The sequence below is a fragment of the Misgurnus anguillicaudatus genome, chromosome 16 (genome assembly GCF_027580225.2).
Source record: "Misgurnus anguillicaudatus chromosome 16, ASM2758022v2, whole genome shotgun sequence".
NCBI classification, from domain to species: Eukaryota; Metazoa; Chordata; class Actinopteri; order Cypriniformes; family Cobitidae; genus Misgurnus; species Misgurnus anguillicaudatus.
In genome coordinates this window covers 31,419,891-31,435,054 of record NC_073352.2, presented here as the reverse complement: position 1 = coordinate 31,435,054, position 15,164 = coordinate 31,419,891, and the positions used below count along the sequence as shown (strand labels likewise).

The following is a 15,164-nucleotide window of genomic DNA, read 5'->3' as shown; positions in this document are numbered from 1 at the left end:
TAAAGAAAATGAATGGACGTAAATGTCAAGGTTTGGCTTTCGTGAGTGTGTCTGAATAACAACTATAGAAAAAAGTGCTGCATGTGTGCTTCAGGCAGAGTGTAGTGCTTGTCCAAATGCGTAGGTGAACAATAGGAAGATGTGGTTTTCCTGACAGGACTCCCATCAGAGGTCATGAAGTCCCCTTACAGTTCCTCGTCATTCACCACTGCATACAAACACACAGGAGGCACCAATCACAATAAAATATTGCATTTTATGCATCACATTTATAGTGTTGTGTCAGCCGATCAGAAATGTTCAACAACAGCAAAACAAGAGATAAATAGGAACAGATTTAAGATTCTCCATAACTCCGCTATGATAACATTTTTGATTTGTTACTTTAGGATGATAAAAAGGACAAACATCATCATGTAAGGCTTCTCCAGAAACGCAGATTTCTTTGGAAGGGCTATCATCTGGAGGGACAACTTGTCTTTGGGTTCTTGGACAAGATGTGCAGTCCTAAAGGAGTAGTTTACCAAAAAAACTAACATTGTCATCATTTACTCACCGTCAAGTTGTTGCAAACGTGTATAATTTTTTTTGTTCTGCTCAATAGAAAGTAAAATATTTTATTTGTAACCAAGTGGATCTGTGGCATTATTGATTACCATAGCAGGAAAATACTATAAAAGTGAATGGTGCCTCAGATCTGCATTTTTTAATAATGCTATAAAAGTGAATGGTGCCTCAGATATTCATTTTTTAATAATACTGTAAAAGTGAACGGTGCCCCATATCTGGATTTTTAAAAAATACTATCAAAGTGAATGGTGCCCCTTATCTGCATTTTTTAATAATACTATCAAAGTGAACTGTGCCCCATATCTGGATTTTTAAAAAATAATACTATGGAAGTTAATGGTGCCCCACATCTGGATCTTTACATCATACTATCAAAGTGAACGGTGCCCCATATCTGGATTTTTAAAAAATACTATCAAAGTGAACGGTGCCCCATATCTGGATTTTTAAAAAATACTATCAAAGTGAACGGTGCCCTAGATCTGCATTTTAAAAAAAATAATACTATGGAAGTTAATGGTGCCCCAGATCTGCATTTTTTTTTTTTAAATAATACTATTAAAGTGAACGGTGCCCTAGATCTGCATTTTTTAAAATAATGCTATAAAAGTTAATGGTGCCCCATATCTGGATTTTTAAAAAATACTATCAAAGTGAACGGTGCCCCATATCTGGATTTTTTAAAAATACTATCAGAGTGAACGGTGCCCCATATCTGGATTTTTTAAAAATACTATCAGAGTGAACGGTGCCCCATATCTGGATTTTTTAAAAATACTATCAAAGTGAACGGTGCCCCATATCTGGATTTTTTAAAAATACTATAAAAGTGATGGTGCCCTAGATCTGGATTATTTAAATAATTCTATGGAAGTTAATGGTGCCCCAGATCTGCATTTTTTTTATATAATACTATGAAAGTGAGTGGTGCCCTAGATCTGCATTTTTTCAAATAATGCTATAAAAGTTAATGGTGCCCCATATCTGCATTTTTAATAATACTGTAAAAGTGATGGTGCCCTAGATCTGCATTTTTTTTAAATAATACTATGGAAGTTAATGGTGCCCCAGATCTGCATTTTTTATATAATACTATGAAAGTGAATGGTGCCCCATATCTGGATTTTTTAATAATACTATAAAAGTGAATGGGGCCCTAGATCTGCTTTTTTTCCCAATAATACTATCAAAGTGAACGGTGCCGCATATCTGGATTTTTCAATAATGCTATAAAAGTGAATGGGGCCCTAGATCGGCATTAAAGTGAACGGTGCCCCATATCTGGATTTTTTAATAATACTATCAAAGTGAACGGTGCCCCATATCTGGATTTTTTAAATAATACTATGGCAGTTAATGGTGCCTCAGATCTGCATTTTTTAATAATACTATGAAAGTGAATGGTGCCCTTGATCTGCATTTTTTTTTAAATAATACTATAATAGTGAATGGTGCCACATATCTACATTTTTTAATAATACTGATAAAGTGATAGTGCCCTAGATCTGCATTTTTTTGAAATAATACTATGGAAGTTAATGGTGCCCCAGATCTGCATTTTTTAATAATACTATGAAAGTGAATGGTGCCACATATCTGCATTTTTTAATAATAATATAAAAGTGAACGTTGCCCCCTATTATGCATTTTTTAAATAATGCTATAAAAGTGAATGGTGCCTCAGATCTGCACTTTTTAATAATACTATGAAAGTGAATGGTGCCCCAGATCTGCATTTTTGTTATAATACTATGAAAGTGAATGGTGCCCCATATCTGCATTTTTTAATAATTCTATCAAAGTGAATGGTGGCCCATATCTGCATTTTTTAAAGGGGTCATAGCGTAAAAATTTGATTTTTTTTCCCATGTTTAAGTACTATAATTGCATCTGCAGTGCTTCTATCAACATATAAAATGTGAAAAAGATCAACCCAGTAACTTTGTTTTGGTAAGCCATTCTGTACGAGCATGTGAAAGATTTTGCCTGTTTTATGATTTAGGTAGCAAGGCAAATTTAATCTTAATCTGCACTATCCAACCACAACACTGTCATTTAGTGCAGAGAGAAAGAAATAATAATTGACAGCACAATTGAGGTTCAATTGCAAAAACCACCATCATTGCGATCAGTGTTTGCATTTCATCAGCTCATTTGCATTTTAAACGACACACCCAAAAACGGCACATTTTTGCTCAGACCTACAAAGTGGCAATTTTAACATGCTATAATTAATTATCGATATGGTATTTTGAGCTAAAACTTGACATATGCACTCTAAAGACACCAAAGCTTTATTTTACATCTTTAAAAAAATTATCATAATATGACCCCTATCGAAGTGAATGGTGCCCCAGATATGCATTTCTCCAAAATATCTCATTTGTATTCAGCAGAACAAAGAAATTTATACAGGTTTGAAACAACTTTGTAGCAATTTTCATTTTGTGGTAAACTATCCCCTGAAGCCTTCAATAGACTGTGAGAAGAAGTGGCCCACCCATGAAACGTATATATCCCAGGCTCTTATCTTTAGGCACTGGCCCAGTTTTTTATGCATGAAAGAGGCACATATTGTTTTGAGTACAATTAGGCAATCAATCACATTTTGTAATTTTGTGGTGTATCTGAGCATGCCAACATTTAATCTGGTTTGATGAAATTAAGCTTGATAACTAGGGAACATTCTTTTGCAAGGTATTTTACTGTTGCCACTTGCAGTAGGCAACGGCAGCAATGCTTGTCACGCCAACCATCTTGCTTACAAAGAGCCGATATGGGCCAAGTAAAGAGTGCACAGCATGCAGGGACATGATCCATGTGCAGCACACAAAAGTCCCATACAAACACACTCATATTTTCGACAAATCCTAGTTTTTACAACACCTGAAGCATGAAGTTGTTTAAATTGCACTCACCCTTCTTAGCGGGAATGTCATTGATGGAGTCCACCACATGGATGGTGCCTACAGCCGAAGCTTCACCTTTAATATTACTGGCGTGACACTCGTAGGAACCGGCCTCATTCTTGGTAAGAGGAGATATCTGCAAGAGACGGCAACTGATTTTTTTACCTATTCTGAGCACATGTAAATCGAGATTGTGTGATAAATCTGGACTGTTTTAAATTGCAGAGAACTAATAAATATTCATATTTTGTTATATTCACAGACTATATATTTAACTGAACAAACTTACTAGGACCCAACCAGTGACCTCATGCTTCTCCGGGCCTCCACGGGTTTGAACCGCCAGGTTTTCTCTGTCTCCAGGGAGAGGTACAATTTTCCCATCAGAAATCTGTGAGAAACAAACTCATGCTAAACCCCAAGCAGGATCATTCAGAATAAGCAGAATAAACAATAAGTGTAATATTTAGTAATATTTTCAGGTTTAAAGAGACTTAAAACTTGAAAATTTTGAGCTACTGGATATCTTACAGGGTAGCAAAGTATACATTGAATAAAAACAATTTGTATTTATTATTAAAGGTAATTCTAGTGTTTGTTTTAATATTTCTATCTTCTCTGGTCTGGAGGGATACAAGTATTTGGTTTTGAATAAGTTTAGATTTGCAATTCCTCATTTACAGTAAATCCAGCCTTATCTCACAGGAATTTGTAGTGGAGGGTGGTCAATAGCGGGCGCAAGGGCACCGCCCACCCTTGGCCACACTCACAAAATAATAAAATTATCATTATTTTGTAAAATATATAAATAAATATATAATATATTTTGTGACATGATGGAAAATATTTGCTTTCCCCATATTTTACCTCTCCTGCACCAAAGAAATAAAGATGGACGGTGCGATGCCGCTTCCTTCCATTGTAATGAACTGAACATAAAATGTACGATGATGTTTACGCAGGGCATGCGCTGAAGGAATCACAAATGTCAATCATAACGACACGCCCTGTTCCTATAGCATCAAATTACTATCTAAAATAATTTTATCTCAAAAGTGAACATTTGAACATACAATCACCTAAAGGATTATTAGGAACACCTGTTCAATTTCTCATTAATGCAATGGTGTGATGGTGTGGGGGATGTTTTCTTGGCACACTTTAGGCCCCTTAGTGCCAATTGGGCGTCGTTTAAATGCCACGGCCTACCTGAGCATTGTTTCTGACCATGTCCTTCCCTTTATGACCACCTCTGATGGGTACTTCCAGCAGGATAATGCACCATGTCACAAAGCTCGAATCATTTTAAATTGGTTTCTTGAACATGAGTTCACTGTACTAAAATGGCCCCCACAGTCACCAGATCTCAACCCAATAGAGCATCTTTGGGATGTGGTGGAACGGGAGCTTTGTGCCCTGGATGTGCATCCCACAAATTTCCATCAACTGCAAGATGCTATCCTATCAATATGGGCCAACATTTCTAAAGAATGCTTTCAGCACCTTGTTGAATCAATGCCACGTAGAATTAAAGCAGTTCTGAAGGCGAAAGGGGGTCAAAGACAGTATTAGTATGGTGTTCCTAATAATCCTTTAGGTAAGTGTATATCTGTGTATAACAACTACCTTAAAGGACCAAAACCGTCTTTCTGAAAAAAAAGAGCGGGTCTTTGTAGAAGTCTGGCCAATTGGTGACTAAAGAAGTAAACACATATTAAGACATCAAATGTAGCCAATCAGCGTTCTTAAATCTGATCCGAGATGGGCAACTTTTCTGTTACCCCAAACTGCTAAATTTGGGACTGAGAGACAGGGGCGCAATTTTCATTATGACATTGATGGTCACAGTCTTTACTTATTTAATAACTTATTCTATTGCAATCTCCTTCAATGTCTGTTTCAAAAGAGAACTTGGCAGAAAAACTGAAGGTAAGAGTTTGGTACAGATCAACTACATCCCTAAATATTTACGACCATGGTTTTACTAAAAATAAATAAAAATAATTTAAAAATAAATTAAAAGCATATCAGCTGCGATTTTTAACACACGAGATGAACACAAAAGAAAATATTTTGATAAATGATGGTGAGCACATAGTTGATGGTACCAACCAATCCAATCATATTTGTTTTTCCTACTATAGTGCTTACCATCATTTATCAAAATATTTTAATTTGTGTTCATCAGAAAAATAAATTCATACAGGTCTAAAACAAAATAAGGATGGAAAAGTAATGACAGAATTTTAATTTTTGAGTGAACTATCCCTTTAAGAAAATACAAAGGACATTACCTCATGTACTGTATATCTGGCCTGTGTGGTACTTCCTAAGGCTTTAGACGTCCTGAGAAGTTAATTGTTAGACCGTCATTTTCCGGTCCTTCACCTTGGCTTATTGTATGAGTTACTGTAATGTTTAAAATGTATAATCCATTGCACATGAGGTATTATATATCTAAGATCAGAAAGAGTCTGAATCCTGTTAGCTTTACAGTGGAAACACATGATAATTGATGGAATGTTTGATCAAATCCTTCCTGTCCTGATCTCTCCCATATTTCTTGCTCTATTGTTTCTATGAGCTGTTATTCATAGAGTAGGATATCCTTTGACATAGCTGGATCTTTACTGTATACACAAACATCTTCGGGAATGTATTTCCCTTCTTCCTTTTTCCATGCAGGATTTTAGCCTGCGCTATACACCCCTAAAGGTGCCAAAGAATGCATTGAAAAAAATCTTTTTAAGTGCAAAAATTTGCTTTTCATGTCCATTTACAACCCTAGGATTTGCCTTTAGAACGAAATGGTCTATTATTACATTATTTGATAGGATCATGAATAATAATGTTGAGCTCTGCTCTGATTGGCTCTTTCACAGAGCAGCTCAGTTTAGTAGCTCTATGTGTGTGTAAACAGACCTTATGTTTGAGTCTGTATCAGACGAAGATACAGATTTTGAGGAACAATCAATTGTTTGGAGATTGTTAATGAACGTTTCTGAGTGGTAAGTTTGTGTAACATCAATTGTAGAACTTTACCCTAAACGCTAGCATATAGCATTAACTAGCATATAGCGCTAACTCAACAGTCACAACTTTGTTTGTAGCATTGTAACAACATTGTACTTAATTTAATGTGTAATTTAATGTGGAGGTGTCTTGACTGTAACGTTGGTGTTATGTTGAGGTCTGTTTTCAAGCGTTTTTTTTTTTTTTTGCATGCAGGAGGTTAACATAAGATGAAGGAAACAATTGTGTTTGGTGCCCACAATATGTCATTACCAAGTAGTCTACAGAGTAGGCCTGTCGCGGTAATGACTATATCGACTTATTGAACGATAACGGTGTCAGTAGTTTTTTTGAGAGGCGATTAAAAGAGCTATACAAATAAAAATCAAACATAACCATAACATCTAGTGTTTAGATCTGAGGTGTAGCTATAAATGTGATTGCGCGTGATTGCACGTAATGGCACATACTTCTAGTTGCAATCTTAAGCAATTAACTCTGTGAAGCTGGGATTTATACAAAACAATTACAGCTGTTTAAAATTTAAATGGATATTTTATAATATTTATTTATGTTTTAAATATTTAGAATATTATTTTTATTTGCCAATTTAAATGCATATTTTATAATATATAGTTATGTTTTACATATTTACAATATTTTTTATATGCCAATTTAAATGCATATTTTATCATATTTATTTATTTTTTAAATATTTAGAATATTATTTTTATATGCCAATTTCATATTAATATTTCATGTTTTTCATCTTAATTTTCCAAATTAAAGTTGTGTTCTTAGAAAGGATGTACTTACAAACATTTTTTTGGACCCGTATAGCCAAATATAGTTCTATATGGCATTGTCTAACCCCATTATTTTTAGAATAGGATCTAGTGATAAATCCCTGACTCATAACTGATTCATTCAACGATAGAACCAAGAAAATACGCATTTATTTACAAAAGTGGTACCTTTCTCCAGGTGAGCACCGGGGTGGGGATCCCAGTGGCTTCACAGCTCAGGAAGACTTGTGATGCAGTCACGTTCCAGACCTCAGCTGGTGCTGTCACAATAACAGGGGCTGTGAAGGGCATACAAACATGATTCAGAGGTTGCATTCAAATTCGGATTATATAATCATGGCATGCAAGCGTTATCAGCATATGTGCTTCATGCCTGAAAGAGCAAAGAATTCTTGAAGAGAGTTTGCACAATAAAGTGATTGACAGGTTATAATGAGGACAACTCTATGGGTATGCCGTGTTACCTCGGTTCTAGCATGAGAAAGAAAAAAAATGACCGTAGGTCAAAGGAGAAAGTTACTACGGGTCAAAATTCCAAATGATTTATGGCCTCATAAATCTCTTCAGAGAAATGTTTCTATTAACCGAATTGGTTATTTTTATCTCACATCATCTGTTTTAACAAATTACACAAAGGTTGGCTTTAAACCAGATTCAAACCATCTGAATCTGCTCTAAACCAACAGTCTGCTTTAGTATCTGGCTGAATGAGACACAGTTATTTGATCAGGCTGAACTCCCTATACAGATTTGTAAATCCACCCGAGAGGCTGGAATTTTAGACATGTCTGTTCAGGGATCATGAAACATTTAAACTTTGTATGAAAACAATGGCCTTCAGGCTTGCTCGGCTTAACACACCCTGTCACAGTCTCTCTCTCTCTCTCTCTCTCTCTCTCTCTCTCTCTCTCTCTCTCTCTCTCTCTCTCTCTCTCTCTCTCTCAATAAAGTTTTCCCTGGTCAAATGTAGGGCAGATTACTGTATCTGGGGTGCTCCTGGGGAAAAAGAAACATGAATCATGTAGACCAGTAACACTTAAGCAAAAATTTATCTGATGTTAGTTTGACATTACATTTCTTTGTGTATAAACTGTAAGGCCCCATGGTCACATTTTAAGCTGGATAAAGTAAACATTTGACTTCGAAATGGCTGCTGGCGCCTGGGAATACTTAAATACAACAAATGCTGTGCATGTAAGCAGACCAGTATAAATAGTTTACTGGCAACCATTATAAACACTTAAGTAGCCTACTATAGATAAAGCACTTTTTATAAAGCAGGAAAAAACATATTTCCCCTGACATAAAAGTACTGTAAAAATGCAGCATTTTTGTCAAATATTTTATGTTACTTCAACTTAACAAAGTAAGTTAAACAATTTCAACTAGTTTTTATAAGTTATGTCAACTTTTTTTAGGTCCAAACTATAAATTGTAGTTTGAATTGACTTGCAAAACCAAGTTGTTTGAACTTTATGCTGGATTTTTTACAGTGGCATATTTAAGAGAATTACACTGAAAGATTTGTATTAGTAGATTAACATATTCACATACCAAGGTATTTACTTACTCACAGCAGCTTTAAAAAAAAAACTTAGAATTAGCATGCATGTCTAAATAATAAATAATAAACAAAAAAACCTATAGAAATACATTTTTTATTAAATAATACTTTTTAAAGTATGTTATAATTTATAGTAGCCTACACTGTAAAAAGATTCCTGTAGAAATTGCAGTGTTGCTGGCAGCTGGTTGCCGGTAACTTGCTGTAGATTTTAATTTATGTTGGTTACCTGCCACAGTTTGTTCAAAGTTAAATGAAAATTAAACATTAGCAATTCTTTGTCTTAATAGAATAAAAATAAAATAACAACCTCAGGCAAAGCATTCTGGGAAACAAAATCTGAAGGAAAAAAACAGAAAACGGTTGATGAGGATTTTTGGTTCCCAGAATGCTTTGCATGAGGCTGTTGTTTTATATTTTTATTCTGTGGGACGGAGACTTGTTCATGTTTGATGTTCATTTAACTTTGAACAAACTGTTGCCGGTAAGTAACATAGAGTTGAATTTGCAGTGGGTTGCTGGCATCCAGCTGCCAGTGATACTGTGGTTTCTACGGAATCTTTTTACAGTGTACATTACAACTCCATAGAAAACCCATTTTGGTTCCCCAAAGATTTTCCGTCAAAGTTTCAAAATAACCATTTCCTTCTTAACTTTTGGATGTTAAAGGGATAATTCACCTGAAAATGAAAATTTTGTCATCATTTTCTCACCCCCATGTTGTTCTAAATCTGAATATACATATATATTTTTTTGATGAACACAGAAGATATTTTGATAAATATTGGTAAGCACACAGCTGATTGTAACCATTGACTTCCATAGTAGTAAAACAAATATTATGAAAGTATGATGAAGAAGATATTTTGATAAATGATGGTAAGCACACAGTTGATGGTACCCATTGATTTCTATTGTATTTTTTTAACCTACTATGGGGGTCAATGGGTACAATCAACTGTGTGCTTACTGCTTACCACCATTTATCAAAATATCTTCTTTTGTGTTTATCAGAAAAAAGAAATTCATACAGGTTCAAAACAACATGAGGATGAGAAAATGAAGACAATTTTTTTCCTTTTGTGTGACTATCCCTGTAAAGGCTCTTTATGGCAGTGGTTCTCAAACTTTTTCAGCGTGCGGCCCCCCTTGTGTAAGGTACATTCCTGCGCGGCCCCCCAAAGAAAATTTGTGACAAAAAACTGTTCTAAAACTCAACATTTTAATAAAAAAACATGGGTTAATAGTGCTATGGGTTAGTAGCCTTATTTTTTTTTGGTTTAATTACACAGAATTCATGATAAATTAATGTATTTCATAAAATGTCATAAAACTGCCCCCCCCCTTTAAGAGTGTGCCGGATTTTCAGTTGACTTCACTTAAATGTTTCTAAATATCTTAAAAATCATTTGATCTAAAGTTTTGCAGTGTTTTATATTAGTGTTGTATAGGCAAAAACATAATTGCACAAACCTATGCATTTATTTCATTGCAAGACTATCTTTTATATATTCAAAATACAATTTTTGACTATAGTGAAAAAAGCAGCCAATAAAAGCCCAGAATAGATGTGAATACTTAGGATGAGAGACCTCAAGAAGCTGCTTGATAAAAGTAAATTTTTGCAAATTCTAAAGATACCTATAGTTTTGCCAAAGTTACATTTATGTTATTTCAAAGTTTAATGAGTTTAATATTAGCCTAAAGTGTAAAAAACTTTTAAACAGCAGATAATTCAAAATGAAATATCAACTGAACGCATCTCACCTTGGGCGCATTTGCCTTTGTTCTGGATCTTAATCTCGGGTTTTTTCTCACTCACAGCTTTCAGACTCGCTGCTTTTAAATCACAGCCGGTCTTATAATTCACACCATCAGATCCGCACACGGGATAGTCGCTTTTACACGCGCAAACACCTGATTTACTCTTCTTGTCTCTGACGCACTCGAGCCCAGGCGCACAACGCTTGGCTGCGACTCCGCGCACCCCGCACGGCTCTCCAGCCCCAGACGCGCAGAACGCGCAGCAACCGCACGCGTCCATCAGCGTCCCGTACGCGCAGCCCTCGGCAGGCAAAGGCTCGCACGCGCTCAACTCGCAGGTGCCGCAGGTGCGAGGCACGCGGCTGGCCGAGGCCGCGCAAATCAGTGTTAATAGCAGAAAAGAGATCATGGTGTGATGTGAAGGGTCTCAGGCACTTTTACAGTTTGGTGCTTCTACCCGGCTGGGATAGAGAGCCAGACCCCGCCCAATAAACACCATTCTGTTTGGAGATGTTGGTGTTGCAGGAGATCATGTGACTGTCACTGTATAAATGCTGGGTTATTGCAACATAGTTGGGTAACAACAACCAAGCATAGGGTGGTTTGTCCATATTTGACCCAAATATGGGTTAAAACAAGCGAGAATATTTTAGAGGTTAATTTGGACCCATTGGTTGGGTATATCCATATTTGACCCACTTTACAATAAGATTCCATTTATGAACTTAAGTTAACCACACTCAACATTTGAAGTGGATCAAAAAAAATTAATCAAAGTTGTCCTAAGACAAGAATGAGTATTGTTCAAGAACTTTTAGTTTTTGATCCACTTTAAATGTTGACTAGTGGTGTACATTGATTAACATGAACATGATCAACCCATAAGGAATTTTTTATTGACAAGTAAATGCTGTTTTGTTCATTTTTAGTTGATGTTAGCTAATGCATAAACATATGCAACTTTATTGTAAAGTGTCACCAAACATGACATGGTATTACAGGAATGCCAGTGCAGGTCATGTGCAAGTTCATGTCAATTTTTTGTCAAATGTGCTTAGACAGCATTATAATGAACTGTCATCCTGTATACATTAAAGCTGACATGCAACATGCCCACACATATCTGCAAGAAGAAACAAGCACAGAAGTGTCCTTGGTCACGTTTGACTATTCAGGAAGGGTATTTTTAAACTATCTGTCAACATCCACCCCTCCCTGTGTTACTGTTTTTAATATTACAATCCAAACATGAACATGTCTGCTCATTTACCTGCTCAGGATGGAAACACCTTTCACATGAGGGCTCGATGAAAGAAAACCCTTACTGATGAGGGAACATCTTTACTTTGGGGGACAAGGTGTGCCAGTTTTCATGATTTTTGCACTAATGATGGAGGCAGATGTCAGTACTGCTTCAGTTTGGCTTTTGAGGTTAAGTGATGTCACTTTACTTTCACTGTCTGTAAAACATCTAAAATGTTTCAAACATTTACATTCATGCATTTAGCGGATGAAGTTATCCGAAGCGAATGCATTTAAGCTATACATTTGCTTTCCTAAAAAATAAGAAGCTTCACAATGCCATAGAAGAACCATTTATGAATAGTTCCATAAAGAACCTTAAACAGCCGAAGAACCTTTTTGTTTCACAAAAGTTACTTTGAGGTTAATAAGGTTCTTTAGATCAAAAGTTTTCAAACTGGGGTCCCCCAAAATGTTTTAAGGGGTCCCAAGAAAAAAACAAAAAAAAACAAATACAAAACAAAAACTGTGAAAGTCTACTCTGTAGCCAATTATTTAAGTATTAAAACAAACACTTTTATCTAACACAGTTTAAAAGGTATACAAAATATGGATATATTTTAGGAAAGGGGTCCTTTTCTAAAGATACATCATATGTTGGGGTCCCAGCCATAGTAAAGTTTGAAAAACCGTGGTTTAGATTATAAAAAAATTGTTCTTCTATGGCATCTTAAGCACATTCATTCTTAAAAGTGAATGATACATTTGGTATGCACATGTTATTATTTCCATCCATCAAGGGTTCCTGGCCTGATAAAGGACCTCTGTGGTTGAGCATTGCGTTACCAATTTAAATGTCATGTATTCGATCCCACATACCGATTAAAGAAATCTATAGACTGAATGCACTGTAAGTCACTTATGCACATCTGCCAAATGCATAAATGTGATGTAATCTCAAATATCCCACCCGCAGTGTCTGTAACATTAATACTGAAGGTGAGGAGCAGTGGAGAGGCTACATAAGGGCCAGGGTGGTCCACCCAGGACACAAAATATTTTTGTGGGAAAGCAAAAAATCGAACATAAATTTAATAATAATCGCTTTAAAGGGGTCATATTATGAATTGTTTTTATGATGTAAAAGAAGTCTTTGGTGTCCCCAGAGTGTGTATGTGAAGTTTTAGCTCAAAATACTATATAGATAATTTATTATAGCATGTTAAAATTGCAAATTTGTAGGCCTGAGCAAAAGTCTGCCGTTTTTGGGTGTGTCATTTAAAATGCAAATGAGCAGATAATATGCAAACACTGATCACAATGATGGATTGTTGTAATTGAAACTCAATTGTGCTGTGCAGCGTTCCAGGCAACATGTAACCCGTGTTTTTCCAACCTTCTACCCGTGAGAGTGCACTGGAACTGCAGTCAAACCCGTGACTTCACACCCGTGAACTCGTACTAGATCGATGTACTCCCAGTTCCGAGCTCTGATGTCACATAGCACGCGAAACCGTACAAAACAACAATGGCCGCCCCCATGGATGCAGTGTTTCTGCAAGTGGTACACGGTGGGAATACACTTAAGGACAATATAACATTGCAGTCAAGTTAATAATAATATCACAATAATAGTAAATAATACACACGATTATCTATTACACAGTGTTATGTGTCTAAAACAATAAGTATGTCCTGAAAGTATATCACCGCATGGACATGTTAAGGTGACGTAAATTCCTTGCGCTCAGGTAGATTGGCGTGACTTGCCTGGAACGCTACAAAGTCGTGAGTCGGGGTTTGAAGGCGTAATTTACTGGCTCAAAAACCTGCCTGGAACGCAGCATTATTTTCTCTCCCTTTCTTTATGCACTAAATGGCAGTGTTGTGGTTGGATAGTCCAGATAAAGGGGGCGGTATTATTGTAATTCGCCTTACCTACCTCACAAAACAGGCGAAATCTGAACAACCAAATTTTTCACATGCTTGCAATAAATGGCTTACCAAAACCAAGTTAGTGGGTTGATCTTTATCACATTTTCTAGGTTGATAGAAGCATTGGGGACCCAATTATAACACTTTAACATTAATTTTTTTTCACGCTATGACCCCTTTAATAATAATCGCTAAATAAATACATTTTATCATTTGCATGCGTTTAAACCTTACATATGAATGTTTGAATCAGCTTTGTCTTGCTCTCTCTCAAGGTTTTTTTCCTCCTAGGACTTTTTCCCCGACTAAAAAAGCTAGGAGTTTTTTTCTCCTAGGAGTTTTTTCAACCCCTAGGGAGTCAGCTGACATTTGCTTAAAGCAACACCAAGTTTTTTTACCTTAAAATAACGTTTCCAAAAATCGTTCATCCACTCGAAACAAGGTGAACGGCACTTTCACATTCACTTTGCAGCCCTCTATCGGCCAAAACCTGCCCTAAAGAAGTTTCCAACCGTTGGGTCGCGCTCCTGTAGTTCGAGTAAAAACTACAAAAACTTGCTTAACGGCAGACCTTCAATCCAATCAGAGCCAGTTTTGCTGCAGTAGGCTAAATTATTTACGACAGTTGTAATGGACAATTCCGCTTCCAACCTGTAGGGGGAGCAAAGAGCAAAAACTCTTTAGTGTTGTTTTAACTTAACAGGCTCTTCTATACGCTACATTATTACTACGCTCGCAATTAATCTTGGCACTGTACATTGCTGCTTATGTTGTCTATCAATTTTTCGGTGTTTTCTCCTGTTTATTAAAGTGTCGCTTCGGTTTAGGGTTAGATTTGGTGCTTGCATTAGAATGTCACTTTATATATTGATCTATACTATTTTTTCTGATTAATTTTTTTATATGTCACCTGGCGTTAGGGTTAGAGTTAATCTTACCCTAAACCGAAGCGACAATGGTAAGAAAATAGGACAAAACAGTCGAGTAACCAATACGTGATAATCACACGAAAACAGGAATTCGTTATACGATCAAGAAAAAAGAATAAAAAAAATACGTGACTTTATAACGAAATTTCGTGAGACTGGGCAGTAGCAATATATGGATCTGTGCTTATCCGGTCTTAAAGTGGCAGTACCCTTAAAAATTGTGCTTATGTTTGTGTCATTATGTTAAACAAACAACAGAAGACAAAGGTAATTCACTACTGTAGCTTTAAAAAGATGTATTATATTTAATTTATAGCATGAAGACAGTGCTAATATTCATTTGATTCTATTTCTGTACCTAAATATACAATTGTTAGACATTACTTTATTTATAACTTTGATCATTTCTATTTTCATATACTTGTAATTTCTT

The 15,164-nt window shown here is 35.9% G+C and overlaps 1 protein-coding gene across 1 annotated transcript; it reads right to left on the bottom strand.

Moving 5' to 3' along the window:
* Positions 1–117: 117 nt before the first annotated feature.
* Positions 118–11,088, bottom strand: igfbp7 (insulin-like growth factor binding protein 7). The gene is made up of 5 exons (XM_055178349.2): positions 10,629–11,088; positions 7,466–7,575; positions 3,769–3,870; positions 3,489–3,615; positions 118–208 (listed from the first exon to the last, which is right to left on the bottom strand). Exons 1-5 carry the CDS (start codon positions 11,032–11,034, stop codon positions 186–188), a joined length of 768 nt encoding a protein of 255 aa, XP_055034324.2. The 5' UTR covers positions 11,035–11,088; the 3' UTR covers positions 118–185.
* Positions 11,089–15,164: the final 4,076 nt, after the last annotated feature.

Excerpts from the sequence above, each read along its gene's own strand:
- igfbp7 (XM_055178349.2), bottom strand. The coding sequence starts at position 11,034 with ATGATCTCTTTTCTGCTATTAACACTGATTTGCGCGGCCTCGGCCAGC. Across the intron at positions 7,576-10,628 it reads CAAAGGCAAATGCGCCCAAG|CCCCTGTTATTGTGACAGCA; the intron begins GTGAGATGCGTT and ends TGCCCTTCACAG. Across the intron at positions 3,871-7,465 it reads CGGTGCTCACCTGGAGAAAG|ATTTCTGATGGGAAAATTGT; the intron begins GTACCACTTTTG and ends TGTTTCTCACAG.